The 19,644-nt window shown below is 41.2% G+C and overlaps 1 protein-coding gene across 7 annotated transcripts in view; it reads left to right on the top strand.

Annotated features, from left to right (window-relative positions):
- Positions 1 to 19,644, top strand: part of LOC109036555 (uncharacterized) — a 426,442-nt gene that overhangs the window by 262,311 nt on the left and 144,487 nt on the right. For 6 of the 7 annotated variants that reach the window (XM_072300430.1, XM_072300436.1, XM_072300431.1 and 3 more), the window contains one exon: positions 12,701 to 12,772. In XM_072300430.1, the coding sequence (XP_072156531.1) occupies positions 12,766 to 12,772 (7 nt within the window). In that variant the 5' untranslated portion in view covers positions 12,701 to 12,765. Of the gene's footprint in view, positions 1 to 12,699; positions 12,773 to 19,644 lie in introns of those variants that run through there. The other variant, XM_072300435.1, reaches the window with a different exon arrangement.

The following is a 19,644-nucleotide window of genomic DNA, read 5'->3' as shown; positions in this document are numbered from 1 at the left end:
GCCGGGAGCCGTTGCGTTCCTAGTGTGCAGTTTTCTCCAGCTCAACAATTAGTTTCCACTTCCTTCGCCGGAAGTTTTTCAATCCTGCCCCTACGTAATTAATGTCACCATGGCAGCGCCTCGGAGCGCAAATTACATTTCCTAATTAATTCACGGCTAAAAAAAGCCCCATTGATTTCTGTTGAAAACCTCTCCGAGCATCGAACTCTATTCGGAGATTGAAAGCAAATAAAAAGTCAAACTCGAAATGACGTTGCATTTATTCTGAACTTTTTGTATCGAATGTGTCTACCGTTTGACAATGACGAGGACGGCTTTTGGGGAGGTTATTTTGTTTTTTTAATTGACAGAAAACGTGACCAAAAAATGTATATTAAAGACGCAGTTTCTCCTGCAAGGATGTCTTTAATTTGACTGACAGTCTCTGCTAGTGATTCTGCCTCTGAGAGTAGGTAGGGTTGGATTTTGAACGCAGCTTGGACACTTTAGGTCCAGCTGTTGAGGTTTGGATCACACAGCTGAAACTTCAGTTCTTGCATCTGAAGTACTTCGGTTTTCGCATCCGAAAAACTTCGGTTCTCACATCTGAGAAACTTCGGTTCCCACATCTGAAGTACTTCAGTTGTAAGAACTGAAGTTTCAGATGTGTGATCCGAACCTCGACAGCTAGACCTAAAGTGTTCAGATGCTCAATCCGAAAACTTCTGAGATCCATATGACCTAAACTTCGGGTTCGAGGTTTTTTTCTCCGTGTGTAGGTACTGAAAAAGTACTGAATTTTTCTGTTGAGGAGGTACTGAATTCCTTGGGAAAGTACTGATTTCTGGTCAGTCTGTTTTCGTAGACACCCTGATTTTCCTGAAAATCTTTCTATCTTGCATCAAAAAATTTCCATAATAAATAGCGATTCCATCGGCGTGGACCCGGCAACGGCGGCAACATGACTCCAAGGGACTCGATAGACGAAAAGTTGGCTCCTCCATTGTCCACAAGCGTTTATTAATATTTGTCCGCCAATGCGGAACCACCCCTCGGGGAACTTCGCGACCGGATTCCGAAATATCCCGCCCTAATTTGCATGTTTTTGCATACTTTACGGGGCGCTCCCAACCCGTCGAGATGACAGCCCGGAACAAAAACAAACGGAGCGGATCGAGATTTATAAATAAAAAAAATCGCGCGCTTTCAATGAGAGCCAACCCTCACACCCTCCCAAGTTCCGTTTTGATGTAGGCGAAACTCCGGGCTCCTCCGTTCGCGCCAATGAAAAAGGAACGTGTCGAAATATATCCCCGTACGACTTTAATTACTTTGCGAAAAAAGGAGCGCCGTGCGAGGTTCGTTTCATTTAAATGTCCGCCTTTTTTTAAACCGATGCGCTGCGAATATCAAAAATCGTGGGACTTTTTCCCTTGAGAATCTCCTCCGATTCGAGAGGGCCCAAAGTAAACCTCAGCGCACAAATACACAAGCATATAATTTAGCACGAACGTAATAGAACGCACTTCAGATTTTATGTTTTTATGAAAGAATTGCTTAAAATTTAGTCTGAATTGATGAAAGATTGCGCTGTTAGGAAATTAATGAAAAAATTAATGACTGAGCTGGTCACGTGTCTACTCGTCGGCTTCGAAGATGTGCTTTTTTTTACCATTCTATACATACAGTTTTTAAATCATATTGTATTCCTTCAAAATTTTCTACTTTTAATGAGACTTTGACTTAATTGTAGACAAAGATAATGTTACTATCGTCTTTTTCATAAATTTTTTCATGGCATAAAAAGCAGATAGTGTTCAAGCATAAACCTCCCCCTCCCCCTCCTCCATCTTGCAATGCGAGAATTCCATTGCAATTTTACGTACCGTCCTCGATCTATGTATGTGCAGTCGTGAATGTCTGGTTCTACATTCAAGTGATAGAAAAGAAAGTTTGAATTGCTCGTCGAGTTTTAAGTGTCAGTGCGTCTTGCCGCTTTTACAACTATTTTAGGGAGGAAAAAAGTTTAAAGTTTGTTTTAATTCAGTTTCATAATTTGAAATCTCGGACAACTTGTCTAAGAAAAATCACTGTTGTTTTAGAAAATACTTTCAACGTTCGCGTAACGATATGGATAGGGCAGGGCAGGTTATGATACACGTTGCACGTATTGTACAAACGGACCCCGGAGAGAAAGGAGCGGACAGCGAAAGATATCGACCATTTGTATTTGAATACAACAGAGGTAAAGCGTGTGAAATTGCGGCGCTTAAGTGCTTCATAAATTCCGCTCTTCACGCTTGCAGCTCCATTCAGGCAACAGTCCTCTCGTGAATGCGTTCAATGGGTGTGGGTCTGTGGGAGCATCAGCCTCTCCAGGGTAACTGCTTGCTCTTGCAGTTCAAAATATTGTCGGGAATTTTTCGCCCCCGCTGTGAGTGCGCTGTACCCGGTACCCTCACAATCAGCCACACGAGTCGCCGTGTAAGGTGTCTACAAGTCCGAAATGTCTGGAAATAGTACTGATTTTTTAAGACCGGTTTGGAAGTATTGAAAAAGTACGAAAATTCCGTAAGAAGGTCCGGAATTGTTTAATTTGTTCGTCTTTTTTGTCGCAGTTTAAGCGGGAAATTCAAATGTTTAAAATGTTGCTAATTTCCTTAAATGGAGGTACTGATAAAGTACTGAATTTTGGCCAGCCTGTTTTAGTAGACAGTGATACCCTGCCGTGGACATTGCAACCATGGATCTTGAGTCTAAGAAAAGCGGTTGGACCTGAAATCCTAGTATTCCACTTTTGTTTGTATCTCTCCATTAATTCCGACAAAAATGCAAAAAGATGAAGGAAATTATTAACGCAAGAAAGATGCAATGTAGGTCTACACGGGAGTCCTCTCTTTATTATTACATGTCCTCTCGTTGTTCCTAGGGAAATATTAATAAATTATTAAATATTTCTTTAAGATTTGAGCTTCCCTATTCGCTACATTTCGACTCCAAATAAATCGTCACCAACAATATTCCAAGTTCTTTCTCGAGCTTAAAATGTGAAAATTGGATATAATATGGATGTAAATTATAGCAGTTTTTTCCTTTTCGTTGCGGCAAGACAATTTTCCTAGTAATTTTTATCTAATTTCTTCTTTTTCCCTCCCTTCAACCCTTATTGTAATTCACTTTCTCCCGCTGTCTTGTTCTATGGATGCAGTTTTTGCAATGTCTGCATTTTACTTTCAAATCAAGCAAATATCTAGTAAAAAAAAATGAAAAACCAAAAGTAGCGTAAAAAGTGCCATTATTGTACGATTTAGACATTTTCTTGCTAAAAGCGTAACGCGGAGTGCGCATGCAGAGACGGTACCAAAATTGCAAATCGAAAGCTTAATGGGAATAGCTCTTGAGTTTTACTCGTCATTTTTTGCGGTCCTAGCATTGGTTAGCTTGGAGTTACTTTAAATTTTCTTCTTCCAGGAACAGAGAGACTTTAGTTGTCGTACGGCAGTAAAAAGCTCGGAGATACACTCATAAAAATGAGTTAACCATACCGTTTATGAGGCAATAATTTTGTCGAGGCTGACGTAATTATTTCAATGAATAAATAAAACAAATTTCAGAGCAGATCCACTTCTGTAGTGCAAATATGAAGAGCTGAGCTTCATTAATACAAATGATAATTAGTTTTTGCAGTGCCGCTTTAAAGCTGTCTTTTATAGCCTGTTCTAATTGGATGTAGCACGAAGGAGATTGCCCCAAGAATAGGAGGCTATTTATAAGCGCCAAAAATTCAATGGAAGGAATTAAATTAAATTCATGGTTAATTTGCTACGTTGACTCTGCAATTGTCTGTGGTTGGAGAGTACCAATTAGCGCCTCTGAGCCAATTTTAGTACCTAGTTGACCTGTAGTAATCGTGATATTTGTTTCAAAACAAGATGTTGAGGAAATGACGGAAAGTTCTCATCCAAATTCGTCAGGATAAGTGTCAATTATTAAACTACCTATTTGCCTAATTTCATTTAAAAAAAAGAAATGAAAAAAACCTGAGTAACTATTAAACGGCCTAACTGCTATCCTGTATTGAAAGTCTAGGAAAAGAAAGAAGAAAAAAATTTAAAATCAGTATTTTCCAGAACCAACTAACTTTTAATTGTCATTCTACACGTTTAATAAATTGTTTAAAAGGGCTTGATGCAAAGACGACTTTTTTCGCTCCCCTCTGGAATTTCTTCAAACTTTGTTTTTTGGTTACTTATACTTGAGCGCTTCGTTTTCTAAATTTTCAGACCCCCAAAAGATTTTTGGGGAGCGCTAGGGGGGGCGGAGTGAGGGAGTCAAAAACTGTGAACTTCGATATCTCTCGAACGACAAAAGATATTGAGGTCCGGTTTGGACGAAAAATCGTCTAAAATTGCATACTTTAAGATTCAATAGCCCAAAATTGCAAAATGAAAGCCGTTAAAAAAGCCGTTTTTATATCGAGCTCTTTACTTATGTTGAATCTAATGAACCATCAGAAAAATCCAACCGCTATCTCTCAATGATGAGCTTCGGACACATAAACCCACTGAGGTCAGCCCCACGTGACGACTTAAGATGGTGGCAAATTGCCAAAATTTAGCAGGTGCAGATCTGTCGAGACAAACCTCCTTTCCTCATCACCTTTCCGCCCCATCCCCATCCCCCGGGTAAAAATCTGGACTTTCAGCGGGTAGTGAAAGTCACCGTCGCTTTTGACTTGGAACGGAGCGCATTGTATGCCACCCTCGGAGAACAACTGAGCAAACTCTCAACAAGCAATACTCAACGGGGAGTTGTCAATTACCCGCGACAAGTCATCCTGGCACTCTCCTGCAGGGACGAGAATCCCTCATTTCGCGTAGCTGCATTGCGCCAAACATCGAGTCAAACGAAAAATCATCAGTATTCCTCGATAAAATTGCCAGGAAGTTTGTGAGCGCTAAAGATGTTCAACTGTTTCGTCGTTTTTCGCAACTCGAAAGGCAATCTCATGCAACTAAACGGCTTTGGTTTTTGGAACACGCATTCAAATTGAAAAATAATAAAATGATAAAAAGTAAGATTTAAATCTTAAGAAAAGATCTTAATTAAAACTAGGCAATGGTTTTCGGTTGTGAGTAGTGATGCTAACAAAGAATAATAAAAGAATAAGAAGGAAAAGTATGAGAATCTGAATTCAAGCTGAATGTAACTTGTAAGATAACTTACAAGTCAACGGCTCAGCTGTGCCTTCATTCCAAGATGCAACTGAAAAATATCCTGCGTGCAGCAGTATTCTCCTTTTCCAAGAAATATACGTTGCATATTGAATTTTACTTTTCTTACGACGACGCAAAACTTTAAGCAGCCGGGCCCGTTCTCGTGACTTTTTTTAATGTTAGAATTTTTAGTCTATCATTCTTTCCTCCATTCCATTTTCCTACGGAAGCATTGCTATCCAAAAGCCTCCTACACGGGGATAAAGAGGAGCCCGACTTTGACATTTCCAAATAATTGTGGTAGTATCCCGATGAATTAGGTCACTGACCCAAATTCTGCGGCACTGTCCCTACTTGAGTTGCAGTACTACCAAAATTGATCAGAAATGTCAATATTATTCAACAAATTAGGACAATACCACAATTTTAGATAATAAGCCCTAACAAATTTTCCCCTTAAGGAATGAACCCCACCACGGGTAGATGCGGTCTCATGAATTTCTTTCTACACTGGAAAAAAAGCACATTTGATCTAGATTCCAGACTCTTAAAAACATCGACAAGAATAAATACTCTCGATTCAATCAGATTTTTGCTTAAGTCAAGAACGAAGCCTCTTAATTTCAGCGGATTTCCTTTTGATTTAAGCAAAAATCTGATTGAATCAAGAGTATTTTTTCTTGTCAATGTTTTCAAGAGTCTGGAATCTAGATCTAATGTGCTTTTTTTTCAGTGCCTGAATATGAAACAGAAACTTATGGAACAGTCACGCATTAAATGATTTCACGGAAAAAAAGCATCACAATCCCAACTATACTCCTAGCTGATTTAGGCGCCAGATATTCGAGTAGTTGCACAAGCCAGAGATATGGTTAAGTCAGCTGAAAGTGTGGTTGGATCAACCATACATCTAGCTGGTGCCATCGCATCACAGTGAGCATAAGTGTGGTTGGATTGACTAGAGTCCCTTTATACTGAGAGTCAAGACATCACCCCCTCATGGAGTCACAAACGGGACTAAAGATTACAAAAATTGAACGTTTTTCGTAATCTATGATCGGCCCATTCTCAAATTCCTTTTTCCGTTTCTTCTCTCATTCCGTTTGTTCCTTGCCGAACCCGTAATTCCCTGGTCCACTCCAGATCATAATATTTGCAATCGGTGAAAATGTAATCTTTATTCCCGTTTGTGACACTGTGAAGGCCTAAAATACGGGAACTAATTAGAAATGGATTCACATTGTCTTGACTCTCAGTATAAAGGGACTCTAGGATAAATTATACAGCCCGTTGCCGTTGCTGCCATTGTTAGTGCTTGTAGGTAGTGCAACTACTCTTATGGCTGGCACCAAAATCAACTGGAGGTATAGTTGAGATTGTAATACTTTTTAATTTCGGTGTTCACACAAACTCAAAACCTCAATTTATTATTGGGAAATCCACCTCACGAGGTCAGAAAAACTGTATTACTCCAACTTTACCGATCGGTTATCGAAAGGAAAAGTCAAGCAAGGCGGAAAATCGGCAAGAGGATAAAGTGGAACAAGGAGATAAAGAAGTTACTCGGACGGCCAAAACAGGAGGAAAGTGCGCGAAAACTCGGGAGTAAATATTGGAAAACTACCGGTCGTAAATCCTGGAGTATCCCTATCGATTCGCTTCGAAATATTATTTAAAGATAAAGAACTTTCGGTGACGGTGAAGAATCTTCAGGTGTAGGGAAGGGCCCGCAAGGGCGCCATCGAACCACGTTTTCGTTTCGACAAGATTGCCGTCGCCACTTGATGGTTACGCCACACAGTGACTCGAGTCAATTGAAGATATCGGACAAAATTTGGGAATTTTAAACGCTTATAACTCCGTTTATACGAAACCTTGAGGTTCACGAAGTGATACCATTGGTTTCCCTGTAAAATTTTCTTCCACTGGCACCCTTTAAATTTTAAAATGTGACGAAATTAACTTCAAATTTGCAGTTTCGATCAAAAATTTCATGTCTAACCTCTCCCATGGAGATGTTGTATATGTGAGGGATTTGCGATTTGACTGTTGATTCTTATGGAAAAGTTCGCAAGGAACACGATGGTGCCGCTGGTTTTCTCTAAAATCAACTCCCGAGCTCGAATAAAGCTCTCAAGTTGAGGCCAAAATGGAGGGGATATCCCACGCTATCCTGAGAGTCCCTTTCTACATCAAAACAAACTCTCCATGCAAAGATAGGGAGCAAATACTTTGACAGGGCTGCCACTTTATTTGAGGACTCCAAAACTGAGAACACGGTAACCCTGCTAATGTATTTGCTCCCTATCTTTGCATGGAGAGTTTGTCTTGATGTAGAGGTGGACTCTCAGGATAGCGTGGGATATCCCCTCCATTTTTGGCCTCATCCTGAGAGCTTTTTTTGAGCTTGGGAGATGATTTCAGCGAAAACCAGTGGCACCATCGTGTTTCTCGCGAACTTTTACATAAGTATCAACAGTCAAACCGCAAATCCCTCAACATGCAACATCTCCATTGACTCGATCCACTGTGCGCCACTCGCGAAGGAATACGGCCTGAATGGAGATTTGAGAGTTACAGGGACAGAAACACACTTTGACAAGGCTCTCCGTGCCTTTTTCCAACTCCCACGTGACCCCTCGTGACACGGGACACCTGACACCAAGTGGAAGATATAACTCGTTTCAGGGGGGAGCTGGAGCATTTGAGAAGTGGATGAGGTGTTGAGTTAACGCGCGTGCACGTGCCTACTCATGAGGCGAAGAAAAAATGAGCCTTTTAGAGCTTTTTCAGTCCATGCATTACTAAGGTGGGACTAGGGATCCAGCGGACTGCGGGCCGATTTTTGAAATTTATAGACAAAGCTATAGACAAAGAAGACATAGGGAGTATGGAGCGATCCCATTGGTTGAAACTGGTGGTCTTTACAGACTAAGAGGGAAAATGATAGACTAACTGTCGGGTCTCTTGTCGGTTGCCGTTAGTTAGTCTATTACCTACCTCCTTTGTCCATTGCAACCACCCGCTTCCACCAATAGCATCCCTCCATATCCGTTTTGTCTTCTTTGTCTATTGCTTTGTCTATCAATTTCAATAATCTTGTGTCAAGCTATAGACAAAGAAGACACACCTAACCTAACCTAACAGGAGTATGGGGCGATCCTATTGGTTGAAGCGAGTGTTTATTATAGACTATAAAGGGGTAACTGATGGACTAACTGTAGGGACTCTTGTGGGTTGCCGTTAGTCAGTGTATTACTTATCTCCTTTGTCCATTGCAACATCCAACTTCCACCAATAGGATTGCTTCATTCGCCCTATGTCTTCTCTATCTACAGCTTTGTCTATCAATTTTAATAATCAGCCTGTAGGTGAGAACCTCTCGTTCCCGGAATTTTCAGCAAAAATCTACCCAGTACCTCGTTTTGACCCATATCAGAAAAGCGCGTTGTAAATGATTACATCAAGAAAATGAAGGCAAGCAGCTGAATCGTGAAAAGCGTCTTGGGCGCTAATTGCTCGGGTGATTTGTTACGTGAAAGTTTCGAGACCTCTCTGCCTCATCGCATCGCCCGTCAACCGTCAACACGTCGTGAACACTCGAACCGAAGTTCAACTTCCCGACGCGCTTATGTTAACATGCTTCGCCGAAAATTTTGACAGGATCGATTTCACGCCATTCCGACAGCCCTATATAATTCGAAACCCCACTTCAGCCCGAAGCGGGTTTTTTGATACGTATATTTATCGGGTCGGTATTACAGAACTTTCACTCCTATCAGGCAGGATTCCGTGAGGGGATTGAGAAAGGAACGGCCGGAACCAGCGCGCGCATGAAAATTTAATATTTTTGATGCGGTCTTCGAGCAGAGCGATGAATGCGGGTGTTTTAGCCGGGGGCTCCGTGAAAATAAATACACTCGGTATATCGGATCGCGTATATGGGGTGTCCCGGCCCCTATGTCGGAATTTAGGGTTGATTTTCGAGGACGGAATAAAATGTTTTGGTACGAGTCGGTACAAGACATGGGTCTGAGAATCAAGCCTTTTATGAGTTACAGTGTTTCCAAGTTGTGAACCAATATCTGGGGTTTTTTTTCGAATTTGAACGCACTTTTTTTTAATGATATTCGTGACATTTTTGACACGTCGGACTAATTTTAGTGCATTACGTGTTCGTGTGTCATGAGAAGTAAAGTCGATTGACCATTCTGTAGTGTCATTATTCCTTAGAAATTTCAGTTTTCTGACCCTCTCCCTCAATTTCGTATGATTCTGTGCAACACCTCTGTTGTGAAATGGTTGCTTGAGGCGCCGTGGCTCGCTGCGGCCCAGCACGAAACTCGCGATGGCGCCTACAAACCTAAATAGATACTTCAAGCATTGCGCGATGCGTGAAGTATCCACTTAGGTTTGTAGGCGCCAGTCCGCGTTTTGCGCTGGCAGCACGCTGCTCCGCTCCGTGTTAGGCCCTAATATTTGCAAAAGGACTTGATCATAGAATGTTTCCGATTGCAGCCTTTGTGTGACTTGTCAGCCAAAATCCGCTTAAAAAGTAGTCTTTATCTGGAAAGGCCCATATGGAATATCGATTGCTAAGGAAAAATACCACCTCCTGTCTACAAACTGACGATTTTTCACGACGAAGAAGAAACTTCGCCATTTTGTAATTTTGTGGTCAGATTTGAATTTTCTATCATACGTTACAGCGTCCTTACAGCGTTCCCATGTGGAATTGAAAAAATAACTAAAAAAATCAGCTTGCATATTCAATACTGAAGAATGCGGCAAGGTTGCTAACTTATTTTCGCCAAAATTGTCAGTTAGAAGGCATTCTTTTTTAAGGGTCATTCAAGTATTACGTAACGTACTTACGGGGGAGGGGGGTCGAGCCAGCGTTACGGTACGGTACATGGGGGAGGGGGGGTGTCAAGCCTAGTGGTACGTTTAAAAAAGGGAAAATCCCGTCCTTCCCGAATGAGAATTGGGGGGAGGGGGGGTCAGGCCATCGTTACGTAATTCAAAAGGAGGGTGTATGGCTGCGTTACGGGTGCGTTAGGAGGGGGAAGGGGCGTCGAAAAATTGGAAAAGTGCGTTATGTAATACTTGAACGCCCCCTTAGCCCTCAATCTGCCGTTTTCTTACTGGCGCACAGTGGAGCGAGTCAATTAGAGAGGTCGGACATGAAATTTGTGACAAAAACTGAAAATTTGGATGTTTAATTCGTCACATTTTAAATTTTAAGGGTTGTCCCTAGAAGGAAATTTTACGAGGAAACCAAACGGAGCCACTTTTATGATCTCAAGTTGCTGTATGAACGGAGTTATGAGCTTTTCAAGTTTCCAAATCTTGCCCGATCTCTCCTGTTGACTCGATCCACTGTGTGGCTTGCAATTTTTTGCCGTCGAAGTTGGAACACCCCGTATTTTCCGTACCATGCGTAAGTGTCGGAGGCAACGAACGGAGTGCGCGGCGAAAAAAAGTAAAAATCAAATCGAATCAAATCAGGAATCGGTAAAACGTCCGGCCGGGTTCGCGTTCGTTCCCTTCATCGCGCGAGCCCGTTTTTCCTCGGGCCGAGACCGAGAGGTTCTTATCGGTCGCGTTGTAAATGCATGTTGTGTTTGGGGGTGATGGACGAGATTTCACCACTACCCGCTTTCCCGTGTCCCCACTTTCCCTTTTCCTTTATTTATTTACTCGCTCCTCTCTCGATTCCCGGCGCTCTTTCCTTCCTGCGTGGCGTTATTGCTCTAATCAAGTTCTCTGTCCCGCTCGCGCCCGGATGCCGGCCGTTTTTCCGTCTCTCTCAGCTTTTTTGTTGTTGGCCTTTTGGATCCGATCCAAGAACGCGCCGAAAGAGCCGAAATCCTCCGCGATCCCTCCGCTATCATTAGATAAACGAATCTGTTCCTTAGCGGTGAGCCAGATTAAAAGTAATGGAGCGAATTTCGGGACTCGGGGGTAAATTGATTCCTTCTTTTAGCCTCTCTCAGAGTGCAGTTCTCATTTATGCTTCGTAACAATTAAGCGCCTTTTTTATTGGTCGTTTTTCCAGGCGACTGGCAAGCTTGTACAATGGACAAGGTACGAATTTTTTTGGAGGGAAACCATCTCATACCCGATTTCTGTTTAGCTCACTTCCTTTATTTGCACCTTAAAAATTGTATCTGTGATTGTTAGACCGACGTGCTTCGTTGCACTCCCAATCAGTGCATCATTTGACTACGCTCAAAACATTTGAAAACTTGCGAAATCCATTTCGATAGCCGAAGTGCGAAATCACGCATCTTTATTGCGGTGTTTCAAAAATTCCACTCCTATTCTATTTTTTCAAAGAGGAACCAGCCAACTGTATAGTTTGAAATGTATGCAGGGTATGCAGCTAACAGATAAGAAGAATCAACAAAGTTTTCATCAAATTGAATCAACTAGTTTTCAAAAGAAAAAATTAAGAATGACAGAAAATTACAACGTCGCAAACGGAGGTACGTGCGGTTTTTGCTCTTTGCTGCGCAAAATCCCCCACTGGAAAAAAAGAAAAAAAAAAAACACATTGGATCTAGAGTCCAGACTCTTAAAAACATAGACAAGAAAAAATACTCTTGATTCAATCAGATTGAAGCTTAAATCAAGAACCAAGCCTCTTAATTTGAGGGGCTTTCCTTTCGATTTTAGCTTAAATCTGATTGAATCAAGAGTATTTTTTCTTGTCAATGTTCTCAAGAGTCTGGACTCTAGATCCAATGTATTTTTTTTCCAGTGCCTGAATATGAAGCAGAAACTTATGGAACAGTCAGGGTATACTTTCTCATCTTATGTCTAGCAACCCGGGAATATTGAGGAGAGCACCTGGAAAATATATGACGAACGAGAGACGACTCATTTTTAAAGGGTTTTACAGCGCTGCATCATTAGTGCTCGTAAGAGCGGTAACTGGTCATGCATGCTCGTGGATATTGCTCCAGTTATGACCATGTCACGCGTGTTTTTTTTTCCAGTGAAAACCCTTTCGCCTCGGGCATCCGAGCGTTCGCTCTCGCCTTCAACGAGGAGAACGCAAATTGCGCGCTTCTGAGTAACGCCAAAATCCATGATGTAGTATGCGCTCTCAAAGAGTGTAGTTGTTTATGGAGCTTACATTTTTACGAGTCTCACTTTTCTGCTAGATTGATCCTTTTGAATGCGCGGTTCGTTCCGAAACGTTCGCAGTTCTACATTGTTGCCGTTTGATGGAAAATACGGGCGGAGACCGTTTGTAACCCGATTGTCAGTCTGAGGGAAGCACACTACTTTACTGATCGGTAAATTGTACTGTCAACCGTTCGAAACAAATCTCTAATCACTAACTGAACTTGCTATTACATACAGTTTTTCCATTTCCCCAACTTTCGCATTGTTCCTTTCCATTCGAGAAATGGTTCTTTGCGACATTAAAGGAAAGTAAATCAAGAAAACCACTGATTTTTCGCCGTTTTGTAAGAATTGTTGAATTATGTTTGCAGGTCGCAGAACGGGATGGCCCGGGCTGGGATGACAAGATGGAGGAGCAGAAATACAACAGCCGGCAATGAGGGGTAAGTTTCAATTATTTTTCGGGTAGTTTTTAATTTAAAGTTTAGTTTACACAACAGGAATTTTAGCAATTGCTAAGGATTTTTTTTTGTTAACTTTTATGCGTGCGTATAAGAAGAAGACTTACTGGCAACGAGGAAGCCGGAAGAGACATTCTGCTCTCCTGCCGTGCTAAGGAAGTACGCCGTATGAACATTCGAGAGTTTCCAAATATCCTCTAATAAAATAGTTATTTTTGAAGAAAGTTATGAATATTTTTTCTTGAAAGTTTCAGGAACTTTTGGTGAAATTGCGAACAAAATTATCTGAAAAATTGGAGGGAAAATATTTAAAAATTACCTCGAAAATTCGTTACCAAATGCAATTTGGCAACGCTTGAAGGTTCCTACGGCGTTTTTTCTTAGCACGGCAGTCGACCGAAATCAGTTTAAATGAATGGTATGAAAAACAAAGTCAAGAACCAGACGAAAACCAAAACCTTTTGAAAAGAGGAGAAAGTTGTAAATCATGAGACAATATAATCCTTCTAAATAGGATCAGCGGTAAAATTTTTTGCTTAAGTTTTGCACAAAATATGATGCGCTTACTTTTCTAAGCCCACGGCGATGTTCAAAAAAAGTGTATGCCCGTACTCTTTCCCACAAAGCTATCAGCTGTCTAAAAGCATGCAATGAATATCTGAATAAATGCGTACAAATGCTCCATGCATTTCAGCTTATTAAAAAAGGTGCAAAGAGCAAAAGTGAGAACTTTCTGAAAACGATTCGCCCCTACTCTTTTGTCGAGTTCTATTTAATGGTTCTTATAGTTTCAATGTATAATTCAGTCACCGAAAGTACGCCGATCATTTTCGAATAGCGGCGGATATTTCCTTTTATAAGAGAAGCGGCCTGCTCTCAACTCTTTCAATTAACCAGTATACGCATCCGTATTTTGCTTGAGCTATTCTTCATCAAAACGGCGTATTGATTGGAAAGCAGTGGCGTGGCATGCTTTGCGATGTATCGATTATCATGCCATTTAAACCTATGGAAAAGGATCGATAAACAGGGTGTTCGCAGCGAGCACCCTAATGAACAATTCTGAACCATAGGTTTAAATGGCACAACAATCGATACATCGCAATTCACGCCACGCCACTGTTGGAAAGGTGAAAAAAATAGAACTTTCATTTGTGTCGGATGGAAGCAGTGTAAGTTTACGGAGGTCTGAGTCGAAGTAATAGGAGCTTCGATCAAACTTTTCCCGAACTGAGTTTAAGAGCTCTTTCTATCGTTTACATTTATTCCGAATGTTGTCTGGCGTTTCTAAACATATCGGTGTTTGCTCTCCTATTCCGCTTATTCGCTGCACGCATCATTGCGAAACCAATGAGATGAAATAATCGGAATACCTTTTATTGACTCTCGAGCTTATGTTGTTTTATTTCGTGCCGTGAATGGCTCCCATTTGCCCCGCTCCAAGGATCATAGAGAAGGCGTCAAGAGCCGTAATTATCATCGGATACAATGAGTGGAGGTTTATGAAAGAGTGCAATTGGTATTGATTGCTCGGCGCTTGTTGCATACCTCTTCATTGAAGGGACTTTTAACTTTTTAACACGTCCACGGTCGCGATCAACGATCGGAATTACCATAGGTGCACGCATTTTCATCATGGGATTGCCAAACTCGGCATCAAGAGCTTTTCATTTCTGTTGTGTAAATGATAATGCCACTTTCAAAATAATGTCACGCTCTTTATTGCATATTGGCTACATTCCTAACCCTGCCCCCCCCCCCCTCATCTCTTTTCAAACTTAATTAGTCAACTTAGGTGTACGCATGTGCAGTTTTGAACTCACTGCTATTACTGTTGCCTTCACTACTATTAGTGGTGTTGCATATGCACCACATTAATTAATTAAATTCAATTAAAATCGGATTCGTGTACATTAAATTCTAATATGCAGCTTAAAGTAACTCCAAGCAATATCATTAATCTCCAACAAATACCAAAATATAATTTTACTTGTGAGCCTTTATGTTACTATTGTCGCAAAGCATCAGTTTCAGTATTCTAAAGAAACCAAATTTAGGATGCTATTCGACGCAACCTACGTGAGCTTTCAAAGGTTTAAATGTTCCATCTACGGTGGACGAAGGGTACGGAGCAACACTATATCGACTGTGAAATTGGTCAGGTCCCTCCAAGTTTTCCAAGTCAAGCTCAGGACGAAAGCACGATTAATCACAACCACATGCACCCGACCACATTTCCTTTGAGGCCCTCTATTTAATTAAAGTCGCTGAGTCAAGCTTCATTTAGAAACCTTTCCTTTCGGAATGCACACCTCTCTCAACTCTCAGCCCCGCAGTTCACAATGATTCGTGAAAAGCAAAGACTCTGCAGGAACATGTGTTCGAATGCGATCGGATCCCATAACTTTACTTTTTTGTCTCGGTTTTCAGCGCGAGGCGCTCCGAAAGGTTTCAGAGTAAACCTGCGGGTCTCAGCAGCAAAGCGGACGAAAACAAAAATACGCTTCCGCAGAAACCTGAATGAAAGTTGTCGGCGTTGCGATGTAGAGTGAAAAATCAGAACTTTGAACTTTGAACTTGGGGATGATCGGGCACGGTTCGGCGTCGGACACATTGTTGGAATTAATGATGATGATGGAGCGGAACACAGAAAACGGGTGCACTCTCCTCCAACCCCTTTCAATAGCTACCGTCCTACCGGTGCATGTTTGATTATGTACGTACGGATATTTTCCTCCGCGTATGTTGTCATTAGCGCCACCAGCGTTTTGAAAAATAGAGGCAACTTCCGGCAAAAGTCGTTTTGTTGTGGTCACATTATTTGGACGCGTTAAACAGAAAGGAACCAAGCCACATCAGTTATTGCCAAATTTAACAGGAAATTTCATTTTTTAACGAGAGAACGTCTGTGCAGATTCCTTTGAAAATGTTAAGCAATTTTGCCTTGTATTATGGAGAAAATTCATTGAAATTAGCACAAAAATCCGCACAACCGTTTTCATGTAAAAAATTAAATTGCCCGATTAAATTTGGCAATAGCTGATGTGGCTTGGTTCCTTTCTGTTTAACGCGGTCCATTTTTAAAAAATATACTTTTGGTCTTTACAGTCTTGCGCGGTTGATGTCCCATTTTTCTTTGCTTTCGTTTTTTTAGTTTCGAATGTTAAGTCGACTTTTGACTTGGGATGTGAGGTTTATAATTTCTATGGGTGTACATAATTCTTCAAAGCAAAAATTAGTCGTCACATCAGCCTCAAAATGTCCTTATTCTTGCAAAATGCCATCTTTGCGCTAAAAAGTCAAAAGAGCGTCTCAAAGCAAAGAAATTAAAAAATTAGCTCGCTTTACTTTATCGACGATGTAAGTCGGCAATCACATAACTCGGTTTGCGACGTCGCAGACTTCTTGTCATACTTTATTTTTTAAACGGGAAACTACTCTACGGCAATTCTTTAAAACTTCCGTGATTTTTCCTCTGTGTGCGGAGAAAATTCTGCATAAACCTTAAGGAATGATGTCAATTTGTTCTATTTTAAAAAATAGCATAGAGGCGGAGAATTTCAGACACAGCAAACGAGATATGTGATTGCGGACTTACGCCGTCGATATATGGTTGTCGCCTACATAAGTAAATAAATAAATAAATAAATAAATAAATTATATAATAATAATTCCCAAAATTTTCCTCCCGCTAATCTGGAGCCAGGGTTTGCGTATTCTCTACACTCTTGAGTTTGCTCTTCGAAACGATCTCAAAGTCTTTGGCGTGACTCAAGACGAGTAGCCTTGCCAAAAGTTAGAATATAGCGCTGCTCTCGTGCTCATGTCTGAATAACCGAAAACGGGAGTGAGAAATCAAGTTCGCCTTCAACCCGATGAGCAGCTCAGGAGTTGAAATAGTTGTATCACGCATTTTGGCGTACCGCGATGTTCGAAAGGCGAGTGACTTCAATTTGTAATCTTCGTGTATTTATGACCATCATAGCGAAACTTCTAACAACTTTTGCTCGATACCGCGATATTGACATTGAGGTAAGATGCAAATGTTCAAATTTATAGCCCCTCTTTCGAGCTCACGTCTGGAAACGGGATCTGAAATCTGGAAACAGGATTCTGTGCGAAATCAAGTTCGCCTTCAACTCGATGGATGCAATTTGAGTGGCCCAGGAGTTTGTATAGTTGTATCACACATTTTGGTTTAGCGCGTTGTTTGAGAAGCGAGGGATCTCAATTGTAATCTTTGTGTTCTCAATGAGTATCCCATCAAAGCTTCTAGTAACTTTTCCTCAATTCTTTCCGAAAAAAAAAAAAATTAATATTGTCATTGAGATAAGTTGCAAAAGTTAAAAATTTTGTAGAAAGCCAGTGAGAAAAATGTAGGAGCGTGGAAGATTCCGCAACTCGTCTTTGAATTAACCATACTTTCCGTTTTAGAGTGTATTTTATTTTACCCGTTTTTAATATGCTCAGCGTAATTACCCTACGATTTCCCAAAGAGATAGTCGTCTCAGGTGTCTGTATCGCTTTTGTGCATCATATGTTTCAGTGTTTCTCCTTTGAGCAATAAGTTTTCCTCAGCGCAACGCAAAATTGCCAAAGAAACAGTTTATTTTATCGTAATGAAACCAACTTTTCAGTGCGTGGACAGCAATATTTCAAAAATATCACAGGATGTTCACGTGCAGAGTGAGTCGCATCCAGGCAGCAGCAGGGGCACCAGATGCGAAAGGAGATTCGCTGATAATGAATCCCTAGCGCGGTAATCTCAGGTCCTCTGTCCGAAACGCTTTTCCTTCGAACGAGGCTTGATCCTTCTCAAAGAACTTATTTGCGGACTTAATCCTGTCCGTCTCGCGCCCCAACCCCCTCCCCACCACCACCCCAGACGAGGATCTTCGTCGAACGGCAAATTTTCCCGCCGCCTGGAGCGAAAACAGCCTAACTCTATAGGATATTATACGGAGATCCGCGGTTTTCTCAGTGCCGAGCGATGCAGAACCGCGAAAAGGATGTGGTCGATCAATCATTCAAAAAACAATTCACTGTCCGAATGCTGACGGACATGGAGTGGATTAATTACTCCGTCCGATGATCGGAGCTAAGCCAGTTAAATTAACGGAGAGAATTGTTGATTCATTCGCGCGTTTTTTTAAATTATCGAGGAAGTATCTGAAGTAGTTATGGAATTATGGATGGTCAAGTTAATGCAGGGTGTCTACAAGTCCGGAAATAGTGCTGATTTTTTTAGGGCAGTCCGGAAGTACTGACAAAGTTCGTATGTTCCACAAGAAGGTCCGGAATTTTTTTTTTTAATTTGTTGTCATTTTTGTCGCAATTAGAGCAGGAAACTCAGATTTTTGAAATTTTTCGAATTTCGTCAATGGGAGGTACTGAAAAAGTATTGAATTTTTACTGTTGAGGAGGCACTGAAAATCTTGGGAATGCACTGGAAAAATACTGTAAAAGTACTGATTTTTGGCCAGCTTGTTTCAGTAGACACCCTGTTAATGTGATCAAGTTGAATTCGAAACAAGGTGGAGAAATGGTGCTGTGTCCACACCATTTCGCGGGGAAACAAAGCCAAGAAATTCCAAAAATTAAAATTAGAGTCAAAATTGCTGGATCCACCTCTGCTAGCGTAAAGTGGCGACGGAGCTCGTCCCTCACATAGAATTATCGTAAAGCATACGCTCTGTTTTGAAAACAAGAGGTCAAGACCCGCGTTAAACAGGGGTTCAATTTGGCAATGCCATCATTGAAGCATGATCAAGCAAAGCGTTAATGCTGTATGATGGATGAGTTCGGGTGCCGCCTAAAGTTTTTGAGTGGAGCATCTCATTAGGCCTCGACCATAATCTACCTATAAGTTCACACCTCGCGTGCTAAAATCCTCCGGGAGCCCGTGCCAGCAGGCAGATCTCGCTCCAGCCGCGAAGGAGCAAGTCTCCTCATCCATGAGTTCACTCGAGTTTGATCAACCATGCCAAGACTGCGGTTTTGCCCCCTAAATGGTGAACGCTGTAACCGAACTGTTGGTCTACGAATAATGCAACGAAATGAACAACAAGGTGTCAGGTTATATCATTCACGTAGACATTCTGCCCCGTCAAAATCACTTTGGCTCAGTCTGATAATGTCACTAGATATAGTATTCAGGAACTTTCGAATGCCACTCCAAAAGTTTCTCAATTTTCTCCTCGTCAAAAAGGAAACAAGATCTATTTAATTCCTTTTAAAAAACTGGTGGTATTTGTTAATGCCCACAAGACCAACTGTAAAGTGCTTTATTCCAAGAATGCTTCCAAATCTTTAATAACTAATTAGGGCATTGATTTCTTTGTAAGAAAATTTGAGGCATTACTATTGCGAGTATAATTATAAGTTTCGAGATCACTGTAACATCAAATAAATTCCAAATTTCTCATAAACTAACCCGGTAGTTGATGTAACTACCGGATTAGTTGTGACCTCCACCGCGGAAGTTATCGTAACTACCGCACGGTAGCTGGCGCATTTTAAACCAGCCGCTGGTTGTGTCGACTACCCTATTTTTTTTCCGTGATAAATCATAGCTCAGGAGCTCTTTACAATGCAGAAAACTTGAGCAGGTATTTTTGTTCTCAAACTCACAAAAAAATCCATTTTTTTTTTTAAAGCGTTGTAGTAGATGGAATGCAAGTTTTACTTGTTGGTTACAGTCCTGAGAGCTTAAAATTTTAATATTCTACCTCTAGTACCATCCCCCAAAGCACGCCCCCTCCCTTTCAAGACTCATTTTAGTTGATCATCGTAAGGACCATTCATATGTTTAAACGGAGGATCTCCGTTCTAAATGTGATTTTGATCACTTATAA

This window comes from Bemisia tabaci, chromosome 5 (genome assembly GCF_918797505.1).
Source record: "Bemisia tabaci chromosome 5, PGI_BMITA_v3".
NCBI classification, from domain to species: domain Eukaryota; kingdom Metazoa; phylum Arthropoda; class Insecta; order Hemiptera; family Aleyrodidae; genus Bemisia; species Bemisia tabaci.
Note: the sequence above shows the minus strand (reverse complement) of the source record. Positions and strands in the feature narration are given on the sequence as shown.